At 36.6% G+C, this 16,957-nt stretch overlaps 1 protein-coding gene and 1 long non-coding RNA gene across 9 annotated transcripts; both read left to right on the top strand.

Moving 5' to 3' along the window:
* Nucleotides 1–2,280: 2,280 nt before the first annotated feature.
* LOC110698360 lies at nt 2,281–9,046 on the top strand. 8 transcript variants are annotated; one of them, XR_002506713.1, is made up of 13 exons: nt 2,281–2,742; nt 2,851–2,925; nt 3,666–3,776; nt 3,969–4,516; nt 4,610–4,692; nt 4,848–4,894; nt 5,620–5,717; nt 6,200–6,291; nt 6,616–6,712; nt 7,376–7,451; nt 7,574–7,753; nt 8,799–8,862; nt 8,943–9,046. It is a non-coding gene; the product is annotated as an uncharacterized LOC110698360 (long non-coding RNA). The 8 variants fall into 8 exon arrangements; XR_002506716.1 differs by lacking the exon at nt 3,969–4,516; XR_002506711.1 differs by having other exon boundaries at nt 4,208–4,692.
* A 1,603-nt stretch (nt 9,047–10,649) lies between these two features.
* Nucleotides 10,650–11,786, top strand: LOC110698385. Its single transcript, XM_021875804.1, has one exon. It carries the CDS (start codon nt 10,650–10,652, stop codon nt 11,784–11,786), a length of 1,137 nt encoding a protein of 378 aa, XP_021731496.1.
* The last annotated feature ends 5,171 nt before the right edge of the window (nt 11,787–16,957 follow it).

Genomic DNA, 16,957 nt, shown 5'->3' with positions numbered 1-16,957 from the left:
CAGTGAAGTGAAAGGTTTCTTGGCCGACTGCTCTTTGACTGAAGCAGGCGGTTTTTTGTTGATCAACTCTTGAATCTCTCCCTTGAAGTCCCTCATGAAGGTCATGAGTTCGTTCCTTGTGATGGGAGCAGACCCATCAGTCGGCTGTTGCCGAGCAGGCGGTGCGCCTGCTGGCTCGCTTCCTGTTTGAAGATGCTCCCGTTCCCTCCTTTCGGTATGACGGGTACGTCGGGCCCTTAGGGTCCCGTCTGGAGCTGTATGAGTTTAAACTTCAAATTCACTTTCAGTGTCATGGTCCGACTGAACTTGAGGGTCGTCTAGGGGACGCCTCTCTTCTGGAGTCGGTACAGACTTGGATGCCATCTCTGAAGTACTCTCCCCACAGACGGCGCCAAATGTTTCGGGGTTTTCTGATGTCCTGCGGGAGAGTTACAATTCCGAGACTGGAACCGGACGCCTGTACCTGCAAAATAACGGAGACTCCTGAGAGCTCCGCCTCCAACGGTCAAGTTAGTACCTGATTAAGGAGTAATTAATACGGAAATTAAAGCAATAAGATCTCTCTAGGTGAGAGTGTTTAATGTTGGTAATCTGCGTCGTTAGCGAGATTAGCCGGTTATTAGTGTTCCGTAATGTTTCTGTTCTACTCTGCTTGATTTCTTGATTGCTTAATTAATGAGGATTAATTAAGTATTTATAGCCTTGAGAAGCGTGCCACTCTCTAGGTTTAGGGTAAACCTAGGGCTGACCGGGCCTCTAGACAGGATTGGACCTTGATGGCCGGTTTTCCCATTTGGCATGGGTGGACACGTGGCGTGCCTCGATTGGTCCGTAGAGGACGTATCTGTGACTGACACGTGGCAGGCTCCTATTGGCCTTCGTGAAGGACACGTGGCGGAACCTGGTTGGTCCACTTGTCAGACGGTGATTGGTGGATAAAAATCCCCTAATCACCATATATTTCAAAAAAATCAGAAAAATCAACAAGTTAATTAAAATCAAAATTAAGAAGAAAAAAAGAGACACATACCTTAATTTGACAAAAAAAAAAACGTCGAAATTGGGTTTATAAGGTCAAATTCGACCATGAAAACTCGAGATTTAGAGTTTTCATGGTCGAATTTGACATGAAAACCTTGATTTTCATTGAAAATCTTGAAATTACCTTGAGTTGATTCCAAAGAAAACGAAACGAAAAAGAAAAGAAAGAGGGGAAAAGGAAAGAGAAAGAGGGAAGAGGAGAGGAAGGAGAAGGAGAGGAAGGAGAAAGAGGGGAAGAGGAAAGAGGAGTGATGCGCCGAGGAAGAAGAGAAAGATGAAGGCTGGAAAGGAAGGAGAAAGAGGGGAAGAGGAAAGAGAGAGAAAAGAGGCGGGGAGAGAAGAGGATAGGAGAGTGAATAGGGTTTTTTAAGGGTTTTTTTTAGGTTTTTAAGGGGTTTTTTTTTTTATTATTATTATTTAATTATATTCTGATGGAAAATTCTGTCAGAAACTTAATTTTCCGACGGAATTTCCGACCGATATTAATTCTGTCAGAAATTTAATGTTTCGACGGAATATTCCGTCGGAAATTTTTGACGGATTTTATTTCCGTCACAATATATATTTTCCGACGGAATATTCCGTTGGAAAGCCCATAAACTCCGAAGGATTTTTATTCCGTAGGACATCCATTGGAAATTTCCGACGAAATATTAATCCGCCGGAATATATAGGATTTCCGACGGAATTTTGTGTCCGTCGGAATTTGGCCTTTTTCTTATAGTGAATCTTCCTCAAAGGTGAAGGTGTGGGTGTTTTGAGTGTTTTGGTTGTCGTCAGGGAACATATTGGAGAAGAACGAGTTAAAATTTTTGGGTGATTTTTGGATAAAGAATAAAAATGGGAAAGGATAAGATATTTGTGGTGAAAATCGGGAGAAAATCTACCTTTTATAGAGGTACGTTTATCTGTTACTGTTTTGTACAATTGTAAAAATATCATATAAAAGTTTAATGTACTCGCAAAATTATGGTCCAAATATAAGTATTTATAATTGTAAAAGGTTATCACACAGGGATAGCAAGCCATAGTGGTCCGAGCACTAGTAGAAAAAATGACAAAGGCACGCTACCTTTGGCACCGGTTTTTGAAAACCGGTGGTTAAAAGAACGGGCGGGATTGAAAAACAAGCTTTTGGCACCGGTTTCAGCCAAACCGGTGGCAAATTATCTTTTTGGCAAACCGGTGCCAAATAAAAAAAATATTTTTTTTAAAAAAAAAGGGGAGAAAGGGAATTGGCACCGGTTCGGTTCAAACCGGTGCGAAACCTATTGTAAAAAAAAAAACCCCGAATATACTCTTTCTTTCTCTTGCTTTCATTTCGTCGATCTTTCCTCCTCTCTCATTTGATTTAACTCTCTCTCTCCTCCATTGAAGCGTACTCGAATTTCTCCATTGAAGGGGCTTCTGAGCTTTCGCACTTTCCTCAAACTCCTTCTCTCTCCTTCGATCTCTATAACCGCCACTTTCCCTTTCCTTTCATCTCTATTTCGAACTCCTTCTCCTTCTCTCTTTGAGGTTAGGGTTTCTGGGTGCGTCTATTTTGAATCAATTCGATGTGCGTGCGTCTTCAACAACAACAACTTCGAATCAATTTCGAACCAAAAATCAGAAATTTGAAGTTAGGGTTTCTGGGTTATTTAGCTTTGCGTTATATTGTAGTAGTTCTGAGCTTTCTCCTCCATTGAAACAACTTCTGAGGTAATGTTTTTTAATCAATGAATATCAATTTCGCTAATTATTTGTGTTAGTATAGTTATTCTAGGGTTTTACCATTGCTAAAATTGTGCTATTGGCTTGTTTATTTAGGGTTTGATACGAATTGTTGGATTCTCTCTTCTGCTCGATTATCTGTTGAGTAATCACCCAAATCGAAAGTTTCAGGTATCAATTTTATTATTATATGTTGAGTTTCAGGTGTCAAATTCTTAGTTGTATTCTTTGATTGAACTAGTATTAGTATTATGAATTGATTGATTGATTTAAGGTTTGGAGGAATGTAGTTTTTTGGACGGACGGCTATGATGTTGATGAACAAATAAAGTTATAATTTTTCAAAATAGTTATGTATTTTGGATTGGCTTAAAAGAGATAGTACATTGAAGATTGGCTTAAATGTATATTTTTATGAATATTTGAGTATAGAATTTCACTCCTACAGGCTACAACCTTTCATTTCTCTGCTAACGGTTGTTATTGTGTTTAAAGTCGATATAGAAAACAACATTTCGCTTTGTTCTTGTTCTGGATATTGTTTGCCTCAATTCTCATTGTTTTGTTTGATTGGATGTTAAATTGTTTTAGTTTTAATTTGGATGTTTGATTGTTTGTTTTGGTGAGGATTAGCTGGGTTTGAATTTAGGGTTTTATTAGTGAATTTAGTAATTAGACCCAATATCATTTTTTGATGAATTTGTGGAACTGGAAATTAGGGTTGGATTTGGCTGATTTTTGCTAGAGACCAGTAACTGATTTTGGCTTGTTCAGCCTCTTGCAGTCCTGCTTTTCAAAGTTTAGCTTTTGAGATTTGAGAATAATGATGAAAAAGTAATAAGGATGATGAAAAAGTAAAGTTTGCAAATATGCTTATTTTGGTGGACCTATGGTTACTGTTTATCTTGCAGTTTTCTAAGGATGGTGTGAAGTATATTGAAGAGATAAAAATGAGAGTGAACCTTGTTATCCCAACTCCACCATCTCCAGAGTTGTTACCCCTCAACGGAACAGTGAAACAGGTAACAATTTCTGACATTTGAAGTTTCTGGTTACATTGACTTATTTTTGATATGTTATGCCCCCTGAATAATGATAACAAGTTTCATTTTATTGATCTTCTAAATATCAAGAAGTTTAGCAAGAATTTGGTGGTGTTTATTCCCCTTTTTTTTTTATGCTGCTGGTTGATGATCATGTTGAGTCTAAAACAGTAAACCAGGAGGATTTGAAGCTAGTTACAATCCGTAAGGATGTTCCTCGATCTCAAGATGTAAAATCAGAACCAATTAAGCAGATGACTCTAGTTTGAAGAAAGATGTTGAGACTCCTGGGCGAGAGTTTCTGCTCCGTGATTCTTTTATTAATCTTTTATTAAGTTTTCTTGTTCAAGTATTTATTTCAGGGTTTACTTATGAGTAGAATTGTATTTAACTGAATCCCGTGATTTCAGATTATCAATGATTTGCTTAATCCAACTGGTAGAATCTACGTGTAAGAGAAGATGCCCAAGTTTGTGTTGGTTTCAGTTATTGGCTAGAATATAATCTTTCCATATTATGTCTGTTTTTGGCTCTTAGTGTTATGTCTTTGCTGCTGCTCCATTATTTTACTACATTTATTGGAATCATTAGCTGGTTCGTCGTCCATTTGAGACGATCTCAGTAATCTAAAGTGGCTAATAAAAATCTCTCTAAGTAAGACCAAGATTCTCACTGCTGGTACATTTCTGATCTATAATTTGGTGTATGAAAACCATGAGGTATCTTTTCTAACCTTCTTGAAGATATGAAGTGAGGCTGCTTCAAGTATGTAATGTAAATTTAAATGTTTGTTATATGTAATTGAACGGAAGGGCCTTGATATGGTGCATTGTGATTGGAGCTTGTTATCAAAGGAAGTTGGGGACTACTGTTTGAGTCCGATACTTTCTAAAGGGTATAGTTATGCTTCTATCTTGCGTCAAGAATTCCTTTTATTTTTTCCTCTTCTGATTTTTGATATTATATTATTCTAATAGCAAAAAACAGAGTGATTGCACCTTTATAGAGTTTTAAGGTATCAGCCTAAATTATGCTTTTCCTTCCTTGCAGATCCCGTGAGGATGTTGTGGAGTCGATACATTAGTTATCTTATGAAGGTAATAGAAAGACCTAAATTTTTGTTTGCCAGTGTTTAAATAACGAAAATAGGAATTGATCTTCCAGATTCACTACTGCATTGACATATCATGACATATTATACAAAGTAAGACTGGTTGTAAGCCATTCCACAAAATGTGGTGTGCCTTAATTTTCTCCTTCCCTTCCCCCTCGCATGACTACTGGCTTGAGCAAAATCACTGGTTACATTTTTAAGCCAATAAGTTGCCTTATATAATATTTGGGTTTGCCTGCTTTTATGGGTGCATTTTATTTATTATTCCTTGCTTTTTACACTGCAAAATCCACACTTGGGTGAATCTTGAGCTAGGTAAACCCACAGTACTTTTTTGCTAATTTGGCAGCCATTACTATCTTCAATTAGATTAGGGCGTAGTTTATGGATGTCAAATAAATTATAGCTACTTTAGGTGATCTCATGCATGGATTTAAAGATGAAATTAAGTCTGAGTGCATTTCATATGGTAGGCCTTGCCTTACTGGGTAGATGTACTATTACTGCATATTGTACCCCTTGTTGAAGCACAGAGGAATTTAATTCTTTTGATACTTTATAGTTGTACATTGCTTCTATAGTTATCAGTTGAACGTGAGGTCCTTTATTCTTTTCAATTTTGTTCTGCTTTCTTATCAAATTATCAAATGTTGATTCCATATGACTGACTTTTTTTGGTTTTTCTCTGTTGTTCTTCTTTGATTTTAGTGCGCTCACCTGGAGCTTGATCCATCAAAAGAATTTGTGTGGATCACTAAAGCAAAGCTTGGAGTTGTTGCGCGAGAATTTTGTTCAAGTGTCTTCAGGTGTACAGACTATACTCTACAATTTACTACTGAAATCTTGATTGAATTGTGTGGGTGCATGTTTATAATATGATCGACTTTTAGGGGCTGAATAAGTAACTCTGGGTTATCCTTTTTATCTCATTGCTTAGTCTATGCTTTGTATGCTCTCTTTGTTTTTATCTGTTACAAATGACAACTCACGAATGCTTTCTTAGCTGGGGTAAGCATAAGTTGCTAATTATTAGCTTGTAGGAAATTGATGCTATTAAATTGAGAATTGAAGGTAATGAGAGTTATTTTCTCGGGAAGAACAGCTTAATGAGAGAAAAGGTGAATTTTATCATATTTTTGGTAATATATTCGTGTCCGAACGTTAGTGCCTATTTTTGAGTTTTTTCCCCCGGATTTATGATGTGGGTTTTTGCTTATTTTCTTTAACTTGTTCTTTTTGCTGTTTATTGACTGTTTTTTTTCCGATTATTACTGCTTTATATGTGTAGAGATCAACAAGGAAAGATGGGGAGCTTGAATGAAGATTGAAGTGATAAGCAACATTTTCCTCTCTTAACGATCAGTGAAAGAGCAACATCAAGTTAGTTCTAATGCTTGTCTGAGGCCTTCAGTTCTTTGTTTATCTATGTGTAATCCATCACTCATATTTATTTTGGTTAATTGAATTTTGGAATTTGGGTTTTTTTTTTTCCTTTCTTATCGTTTTTACCCTATAATTAAAAATTTAATTTGAGTAGTACTTGTCCTGCGATTTTTGATAGCTTAGGTAATCTTGAGATGCACTTTAATTTGATAGCTCAATGGTGCTACGGAGTAATTGGTTTAACTAGAATGCTAGAAGCAAGCAATATGAAGTATGAATGACCTTTTTGTTCTTATTATTTTCTTTCTTCCCCATTTGCAGGTAACACAATCTGCACTTGACAAAGCAAACTTAACTGCTAAAGATCTTTCTGCAGTAACAGTTACTATTGGTCCTAGATTAAGTTTTTGCTTGTGTGGTAATCTATTTGGTTGACTATCTGTGTTTCTGGTTTTATTTACAAAATAGAAAAATAGCTCACAGTTCTTATAAATTTGAGCAATGGGCATAGAGACCACGTGTGTTAAGCAAAAGCTTGGGAATATGGTTGAGCAGATTAGGAAAGGAAGTGATGACAAAAATCTGTCTATATAAAATTCTTACTTTTCTTTTTCTTCCAAAACAGCAAATATTGGTTTAAACGTGAAAAAAATTGTGAATCTCCTAAATTACTCTTTGTTTTCTTTGAAAGTCTATAGCAGTTCATCATTAGTTAACCAAACTAAGGAGCCATTTCCAGTGTAACCGATTAAACCAAACTATAAACTATGCATAACCTCTCTCTTTCCTTAATTTCCATTTTTTAGCATCTTTAAAAACCAAACAAGATGTTAGTTACCAGTATAAGTCATCTCTTAATTTGTTTCATAGTTGCTGTGTAGCAGTTTTGTATTATTTTCTTCATATTATATGTCCTAACATTTTTTTTTAATCATTTTACTTTGGAAGAAATAACAAGATTATGTGTTTTGTTTAATCCAGTGTCCGTCTCATATCCATTAAATTTGTTTTGGAAAGTAGTTTAGATATATTTTTCTTCTGTGAACTCTGTAGTAATGCAGCCACACAACTTTTATTGCAGCTGGAAACTATGGAATTCCTGGCAGATTGCATAGATATGTATTTGAAAAAGCAAGTGGTGTGGTTCCTCGTGTCAGGTAAGAATCACAAACCTTGCTGCTTATGATGTGATTATAATCAGTTACTGTTCATAAGCTACACATCAACTATCCTCGTGTCAGTTTAGATATATTTTTCTTCTTCAATTCAATGTTTACAGGTATTTTTGTCCAATTAAGAAGCCTTCTAATTTAGGAATTCCCAACTCTGTAAAAAAGTTGGGCTCGCTCCAAGTTATTTAACTACTTCATGTACCTCCATTCAAGTATACTCTCAATTCTTCATCAAAGCGTCTTCTGAGCTTCATCTCCCCCATCAGACAAGTTTTTGAAATTCTGAGGTAATCTGTCTGTTTTAATCAATCATCAAATTTCAATTTCACAATCTAGGGTTTTTTTTACCTCAACATGCTTTCAATTCGATTTTATTTTTCGTTATTCTGTTTATTTAGGGTTTTAGTGAATTGGGGAAATTATCATATGAAAGAAAATAGGGTTTTAAATAGGATATAGATTTAACCACTTGACAAAATAAGATTATAGAATTAAATTAATCATCTTATCTATAATTAGCATGAGATGATATAGGTACCACTGTTGTCGGTTTTATTTACTAGGTTTAGTTTTTTCATCATTTATTTGATTTTGGCTTTAATTGATGAGCTGATTTGATGCTGATTTTTTTTTTTATTTATCATTAATTTTTTTTTTTTTTTTTTTTTTTTTTTTTTTTTTTTTTATATTTCCATTGATAAGATAGGTTAACATTCAGATTAATTTTGTATCTGAATTGAAGTTTGAGTAGAATTGAATTTTAGCATTGAAAGGTTGTGTTGTATGTCCTAGAATAGTTTTTTTTTTTTTTTTTTTTTTTTTTTTTTTTTTTTTTTTTTTTTTTTTTTAACCAAAAAAATTAATAAAATTTTAAGGTTCTGGTGGAATTCGGTTTAATGGAAGGCTGTTATTTGGGAATTGAGCTATTTGAATCAAGCTAATGGGATTATGTGGAAATTTATGCATGACAAGCTGATGCTTGGTTCTTTTAGTTTTAATTTGATTGCTTGATTTATCAGGAAGTTGAGGGGAACTAAAACCCAGTGTAATTAGAAAATTGACGTGGGTGAAATTAGAGCTTGGGTTCTATAAATTAGGGGTAAGATTATAATATTTGGGCCTCAAGTTTTTTTAAAAAAAAATCTTGAAAATCTGGAGTTTTGGATGGAAATTGCAACAGGATTCCAGAAAATAAATAGGAAGGTAGGAGGGAGAAAGACCAGGGACAACGAAAAACATCAAAAGCTTAATTGAAACTGAAATTTCAGCTCATTAGTATTTTTTTTTGGTGGCTTTAAAGTTCAAAATTTAAGCTTAATTGTTGTTTTGCAGGATCTCGAATTCTTGCAATTCCACCCAACTAGTATCTACGGTCTTGGATGCCTAATCAATGAAGGTTGATTTTACTCATACAATATATCACTGGATGTCTTTTTGGTTATGTGATCTTAATTTATCTTCTGCATTTTCTGTCAGGTTCTTTGCACCAGATGCATAGATGGATACAGTCAAGTCTTATTTGGGAATTGCTACTGCCTCTTATCTTTGATTGTGTAGTTTTTTTTTTTTTTTTTTTTTTTTTTTTTTTTGAAGTGTAATATTACAAGTTATTGAAGAAAATATATGTGTTTTATGTATATTATGATTACATATAAGTATTTGGTACAATTTAAGTGAAAAAAATGCAATTTTTTTTTTATAATTTTGTTTGGGCATTTTCGGCACCAGTTTTGGAAAAGAACCGATGCTAAAAGTTTTTTTTAAAATTTTTTTGGGGACTTTTGACACCGGTTCTAAGTCAAAACCGGTGCCTATTGTATTGAAATAAAAAAAAAAGCGCGCCATACCGGTGCCAAAGAGGGTATTTAGCACCGATTAATCGGTGCCAAATCTTTAAATAGCCACCGGTTTTGAATCGGTGCCAAATCTTCAGAGATTTGGCATCCCTCAAATACTAAACGGTTCAAAACTGGTGCCCATAGGGTGGTTTGAACTGGTGCCTATTTATGTTTTTCGCCTAGTGGAGAACCCTAATATCTATAAAAGATCATGGGTTCGAAAACTGAAAGAAACACAAAAAGTACGTAAAAGAAAGAAAAAAAATAATAAGTATAAAAAGGCTGTATCTTTTTGTTAATTTAGTTAATAATATGTATGCAAAGTTACTACTAAGCAATTATAATAACTAAAATTAAATTTTACGTAAAAGGTGAGTACGTAATATCAACATGCATGAATATGGGCAATTATAGAGCATATACCTCAAAATATTTAGAAGTAGATAGTATTTATTTGTTATAATTTTGAGAAGTAGGTATAAATATACCTGACTAGAAATTGGTGCTGATAACGTGTTAAAAGAATTTACTGACAGAAATGTTTTGATCAGTGAAAGGAGGAGTAAAGAAGAAGTGAAAGAGGATGGGTGAAAATGTCGTAGTTTTACTACTACATCCAGACTTTATTTATAGTAAGATTTTACAATAAAATATCAGACATCATTGTACTTTTGAGTATATAATTGAGAGGTATAATTGATCTAAATACCACATGTGAACTTTCACACACACACACAACACACACACACACAAATGTTTAATTTGTTAATTAAAATAAACTTTATTGCTAAAGTAGTAACGTTGAAACAAAGAAAAAAAATGCTAATATCATAGGATAATTTTAGATAAAAGTATTAATTCAATATTCACTTAGGCCCCGTTCAATTCACCTTATTTTTGCTGATCTGAAATTATTTTTAATGAACTGAAATTATTTTTACTGATTCTCTACTATATTTCTTCTTTACAGTTACTGATTTTTACTAAATTGAAATGATTTTTTACTGAACTGAAATTAATTTTACTGAATTGAACTAATTATTTTTATTGAACTGAAACTATTTTTACTGAATATTATTTATTTAAGGTGAACTGAACAGAGCCTTAATCTTTGTTCAATTTTTTTTTTTCTAATACACAATATAATATATTTTAAAGATATGGTACAATATTCTAGTTGAGTTTATATGGAAAAAAATATGGTTGTCAAAATGCAAAGAATATTTTATATGTTTTTAAACATGTATTAAACTCCCTCGAAAGATAGGGCAAATCTCTCTCGAAAGAAAGACCGAATCTCCGTCTCGAACAAATCGCTCCGTCTCGAACGACTGTCTCTGGCATGATGGCTGATGAGTTGGCTCAGCGATACTCAGCTTTAAGGCTGGAGGAGGATGAAGGGGATTTGATTGACCTGTGTAGTATTGAAGGAAAAGGTTCGAAAGACAATATTGATTTACTGTTAATTGGGCGTCTCTGTACCAATCGTCCGTATAATGTTGAGGCTTTTAAGCGAACGATGCTGAAGGTATGGAACCTATCGAACAATCTTGTGATTAGGGTGCTTAACCCTAATTTATTTGCTTTTCAGTTTTTTCATTGGAGAGACAAGGAAAAAATATTAAGGGGAAGACCATGGTGTTGGGAGAATCATCTGTTAATTTTGGCAGAGATTGTGGGGGATGAACAACCCGATCGTGTGAAACTTAATCTTTCGCCTTTTTGGGTTAGAGTGATGAATCTGCCGTTTAATTGTCGTTCGAATGCTGTTGTGAAAGTAATTGTCTCGAATTTGGGGAGCTTATTGGAAATTGAGGTTGATGCTTTTGGTTTGGAACGTTATAGAAGGGTAAGGGTGATGATAGATGTTGAGAAACCCTTGAGACGTTACCAGTGGATGAAGGATAAAACTGGGAAGGAGGTGAGGGTCGATTTTAAATACGAAAGACTGCCATACCTGTGTTTTTCTTGTGGAATTATCGGTCACTCCGAGAAAGATTGTGTTAATGTGCCTGATGAAGAGAAGTTGCAAAAGTTGGGATGGGGTCTATTCTTACGTGCGTCCCCAAGGAAAGGTATATCGAAGAAGGTAGAGGAGGAAACCATAATTTTAGCTAGTAAAAAGCAATTGTTCATTACTAAGGATAATGATCCTTCTCTTAAGGGTGATATAGCAGGTGAGGAGGACTTGGGAAGGAAGGTTGTTAAGCGGCCTGGTGAGGAGGGGGAGGATCGTGAAAAAGGAAAGATTGATGAGAATGTGCAGGGTAACCAGCTATGCTCGATCACACGTATGAACACAACTACTATGAAGGCTCCTATTAAAGAGACTGGAATCGAAGGGCAACATAATAGTCTGGATGATTTGCCTTACAAGTCTTTTGCGATGGGTCTGACTAGCCCAAAGAAAAAAGGAAGGAAGGTTGTTAAAGTTGGAAGATCACAGGGGAAGGGGACTGCAGATATGGAGACTAATGAGTGAAGAAATGGTGTACTCGGGGAAAAGAAAGGCAGGGGGTCAGAATTTAGAGGATTTCGTGGAGCTGGAGGGGTGTTCTTTAAAGAGGGGTAGGAGCTCTCTGGGTGACGATGTGATGGCTGTTGACAGTTAAGTAGCGGTGGTTGGCGAAGACCAACCCCGCGAAGAACAATGAAAACTGTATGTTGGAACTGTTATGGGCTTGGCAACCTATCAACAGTTAAAGCTCTCCAAGACTGGTGTTGGAGAGATATGCCAAATATTGTTTTCGTAATGGAAACAAAAATTGACTCTCGTCGTCTTGAGTTGATTCGTAATCGGTGTGGTTTTGTGAATGGAGTGTGTTTGAGTAGTTCTGGAAGGTCGGGGGGAATGGGCCTTTGGTGGAGGGATTTGAATGCGGTCGTTGCCTCATATTCTAATCACCATATTGAGGCGGATGTTTGTGATGAAAATGGTTCTCCAATATGGAAATTCGTTGGTATTTATGGCTGGCCTGAAATGGTTAATAAACATCGTACTTGGGATCATATACGTGGGATTCATGCTGGGTGCTCAATTCCGGTGCTGTTTGCCTGTTTGGCGGAGATTTCAATGAAATATTGGAATTACAGGAGAAGCATGGAGGGGCGCCACGCGCAGAGAGGTGTATGGATGCGTTCCATGATGTTCTTGACACTTGTGGCCTGCGTGATCTTGGTTTCAAGGGTAATCGTTTCACATGGGAACGAGGATCTTCTATGGACACTTTGGTTCGAGAGAGCCTTGATAGATATGTGGCATCGGATGGATGGTGTGCTTTATTTCCCTGGATTGAGGTTATTAATTTTCCTATTTGCCACTCAGATCATGCACTAATTTTGTTGAAAACTAGCCAGGAAAATAATGGAGATAGAAGAGGGAAAGCGTTCCGATTTGAAGCTCTTTGGCTTTCGAATGAGGAGTGTAGTAAGGTGGTATCGGATGCGTGGGTGTGTGGGATGACTGATCATATTCACAAGCGAATTGCACGTGTTGGAGAGGACTTAGTTTTCTGGGCAAGGCGCAAATTTGGGAATACAAAAAAGAAAATAAAGAAAGCTGAGAAGAAGCTTCAAGAGCAGCAAGGGGGCTGGTTTGATGCACACAGGCTAAGCGCTGTAACAATATTAAATGTGAGATTGATGAATTGCGAAGACTGGAGGAATCATACTGGTACATGAGGGCAAGATCGAGTGAACTTCGGGATGGTGATAAAAATACAAAGTATTTTCATCACAAAGCAAATCAGAGAAGGGCCAAGAACCGTATTGTAGGGCTGTTTGATGATGGTGGGGTATGGAGAAGTTCGGTGACGGAGGTGGATGGGATAATAGGGGACTACTTTGGGTCTCTCTTTAGTTCTGACTGTCCGAGCAATATGGAGGAAGCTACGGCTGGTATTAATAGGTTGGTAACAGATGAGATGCGAGTGAAGCTGGAGGAGGAACCAACTGGGGACGAAATAAGAGAGGCCCTTTTTCAAATGCACCCAAACAAGGCGCCGGGACCGGATGGTATGCATGCTCTATTTTTTCAGAAATTTTGGGGCATAGTGGGTAGGGATGTGATTAATTTTGTAAAGGGCTGGTGGAGAGGGGAAGTCGAGCTAAGACTTATCACGGATAATGCCCTAATAGCTTTTGAGGTATTCCATGCTATGAAGAGAAGAGGGGAAGGGAAGGTGGGGTCGGTGGCTTTGAAACTAGACATGAGTAAAGCATACGACAGGGTGGAATGGTGTTTCATTGAGCGTGTCATGCACAAAATGGGATTCCCGCAGTCGTAGATTAATCGCATTATGCAATGTCTGGCTAGTGTCTCCTTTTCCTTTAAATACAATGGAGGTATTTCAGGCTCGGTGGTTCCATCTCGAGGTTTAAGACAAGGTGATCCAATCTCCCCTTATCTATTTTTGATTTGTGCCGAAGCTTTTTCTATGTCACTCACTAAAGCGGCCGATGAGAAATTAATCCATGGTGCACGTGTCTGTAGAGGAGCTCCACGGATTTCTCACCTTTTCTTTGTAGATGATAGTTTGTTATTTGCGAAAGCTACATTGAATGAATGCTCTAAGATAGCTGATATTATCAGAGTGTACGAGGGAGCATCGGGTCAAAGGGTGAATCTCAGTAAAACTGAGGTAGTTTTCAGTAAATGTGTATCTGCTGAAAGGAGAAAAGAAATCATTGATACGCTAGGGGTTAGGGAGGTGGAAAAACATGAAAAATACCTCGGTTTACCAACGATTATTGGTAAATAAAAAAAGGCTATTTTTGCGGGCTTAAAAGAGAGAATCTGGAAAAAGCTACAAGGGTGGAAGGAAAAACTGTTATCTCGATCGGGCAAAGAAGTACTCTTGAAAGCCGTAGCTCAAGCGATCCCTACCTATATGATGAGCATTTTTAGAATCCCGGATGGCCTGATTGATGAAATTCATTCCATTATGGCTAAGTTTTGGTGGGGTTCAAAAGGGAGGGAGAGGAAGATGCATTGGCGAAAATGGGAGGCCCTTTGCTTACCGAAGTGTATGGGTGGAATGAGCTTTAGGGATATGCGGGTGTTCAACCAAGCTCTGCTAGCAAAGCAAGGATGGAGGTTGTGCAACAATGTGGACTCCTTACTTTATAGAATTCTTAAAGCTAGATACTTTAAGAATTCTGATTTCTTGGAGGCTAATAGGGGGTATGATCCGAGCTATAGTTGGCGAAGTATTTGGGGCGCTAAGGCACTCCTTGATGGCTTGAAGTGGAGAGTGGGGAATGGTGTCTCTATCAATGTGTGGAAGGACGCATGGATGGTTGGGCAGGGATCGCATCTTGTGCCTACCCCAAAACCGAATAGCAATCCAGACCTTCGAGTAGACCAATTGATTGACTATGACAATGGGTGCTGGAATATTGACATGTTGAATGAGACTTTTGAGGAGGAAGATAAACAAGCTATCCTGAACATACCGTTATCCCGTGATGCACCTAGAGATTGCCTATATTGGTGGCCTAACCCGGATGGATGTTACTCCGTACGTAGTGGATACTGGCTGGGAAGACTTGGAGTATTGAGATCATGGGAAGTCATTTATGGTACTACAGAGCAAGAGGTTTGGAAGGTGATATGGAACCTAAAAGGACCTCCAAAATTAAGCCACTTTTTGTGGCGTGTGTGCAAGGGGCAGTTAGCAGTTGGAGCTGTTCTGTTTAGACGCCATATTGGAGAATCAAGTAGATGTAAGGTGTGTGGGCATAGTGCTGAAACGGTGGTGCACTCATTGTTTGAATGCAAGTATGCTAGAGAGGTGTGGGGTTATAGTGACTTTGGAGATCTACTCATTGAATGTGTTGAATCAAATTTTCCTGACTTACTATGTTGGATGGCGAAGAAAATGAGCAAAGAGCATTTACGTGTCTTCACAACCCTATGTTGGGCTGCATGGCACTGCCGAAACAAGCACGTATTTGAAGGAGAAAGAGGAGTTAAAGCTGTCGAGATAGCTATGGGCTTCGTCAGGCTCTCTTCTGATTATGAGTTGTATAACTCGAAGCTAAAAGGGGGAGGGGGAGGGGTGAGAACAGCAGGCTCTGCTAGCTCATGGGCTACACCCCCTGTTAGAGTTGTGAAGCTAAATGTTGATACACATATCAAAGAGGGGATAGGTGTCCAATTTGGGGCTGTGATTCGTGATGATAATGGGGCCTTAATAGCTGCTGCAGTTAAGCGCTGTGATGTTTGGTGGTCACCTGATATGGCGGAGGTTGGTGCAATGCAATATGGAGTGGAGCTGGCACGAAGGTTGGGATTTGATAAAGTTATGTTGGAGAGTGATGCCCTGGTAGCTGTTCGTGCAATACAGAGAAGGCAAGTTGGTGTTACTCCTATTTTTCTGCTTTATGATGATATTCTGAAATTGAGCAGTGAATTTTCGTTTTTCTCTTGCACTCATGTGAAACGAACAGGAAATACGGTAGCCCATATGGTAGCTAGATGGGATACGAGTACCTCCTCGGAAAGGGTTTGTATGAGTTCTTTTCCCCAAAGCTTACAAACTTTGGTGGATCTTGATTTAATATAGTTGAGCTCTTTACTTGTTTAAAAAAAAAATATTATATGTTTTAAATTGATTTCTTGAAATGTTGAAAAAAAAAAAAATTGGTCATAATTTTAGATATTTTCTATTATATAAAAGCATTATTTTTTTTACTACTTCCCTTTTTTTTTTCTTTTTTTTTTTTTTGTATGAAAAATATGGTGGTCAAATAGGAAGGCTATATTATAATAATATGGTAAATATTTCATCATAAAAATATATGTTATAATTTGAAGAAGATTTGACTGATAGAAAAAAAAGAAAAAAGAGGTGGTTTTGGAGGGTATAAACAGCACCAGAAAATGACACATGTTATTCCTGTTGTTTATTTTAATATTATGTTATTGATGTACTAGCTTCTTCAAAATAAATTTTTTAATTTGAAAAATCTTTGTCAACCCTCACTTAACAAATACTGACATTAGAGGTTTAATTTAGTCAAACGTTATCTTACCTAAAAGATCTCTTGTTGCCCAAAATAACCTTGTAGTCAATCCTCGCTCTAACCCAAGAGAAAGTTGTTTTTAGCAAACCCACAACCCATGCTTCTACATATGCGAGCATTGAACACAAATTCTTAATTAAGGTGGACTTTTATTAAATTATTGTAAGACGATTTAAAGTTACCCTAAAAATATTCCAAGTTACCCTTATATATTACAAAAGTTATCATTTTCCTTAAACCATCTTACAATAAAATTAACGTAAGTGAGTCTTGTACAAGACTTATTGTGTATAAATTAGTGTGAGGTACGAAATCGTTAGGGACAATGTAAATCAAAGTTGACATGAAAAAAGCTTCTCCCTCTTCATGGTAAATGTGCACTTGTGTACATGTAATAAAATCTTGTGTACAATTGTACAAGCACTTGTGTACATGGTAAATGTGTTGACATCAAAACTTTAAACTGGAATATGCTAAAAGAATTATGACATCAAAACTTTAAACTGGAATATGCTAAAAGAATTATGTGGATACAATTTGATCTCAAATTTTAAATAACACTCGGCTTAATTATAAGAATAATCCCGTACAAAAAAAAAGAATATTCCCTTTAATTCTTTTTATTTT

Source organism: Chenopodium quinoa, unplaced genomic scaffold (assembly GCF_001683475.1).
Source record: "Chenopodium quinoa cultivar QQ74 unplaced genomic scaffold, ASM168347v1, whole genome shotgun sequence".
NCBI lineage: Eukaryota > Viridiplantae > Streptophyta > Magnoliopsida > Caryophyllales > Amaranthaceae > Chenopodium > Chenopodium quinoa.
Note: the sequence above shows the minus strand (reverse complement) of the source record. Positions and strands in the feature narration are given on the sequence as shown.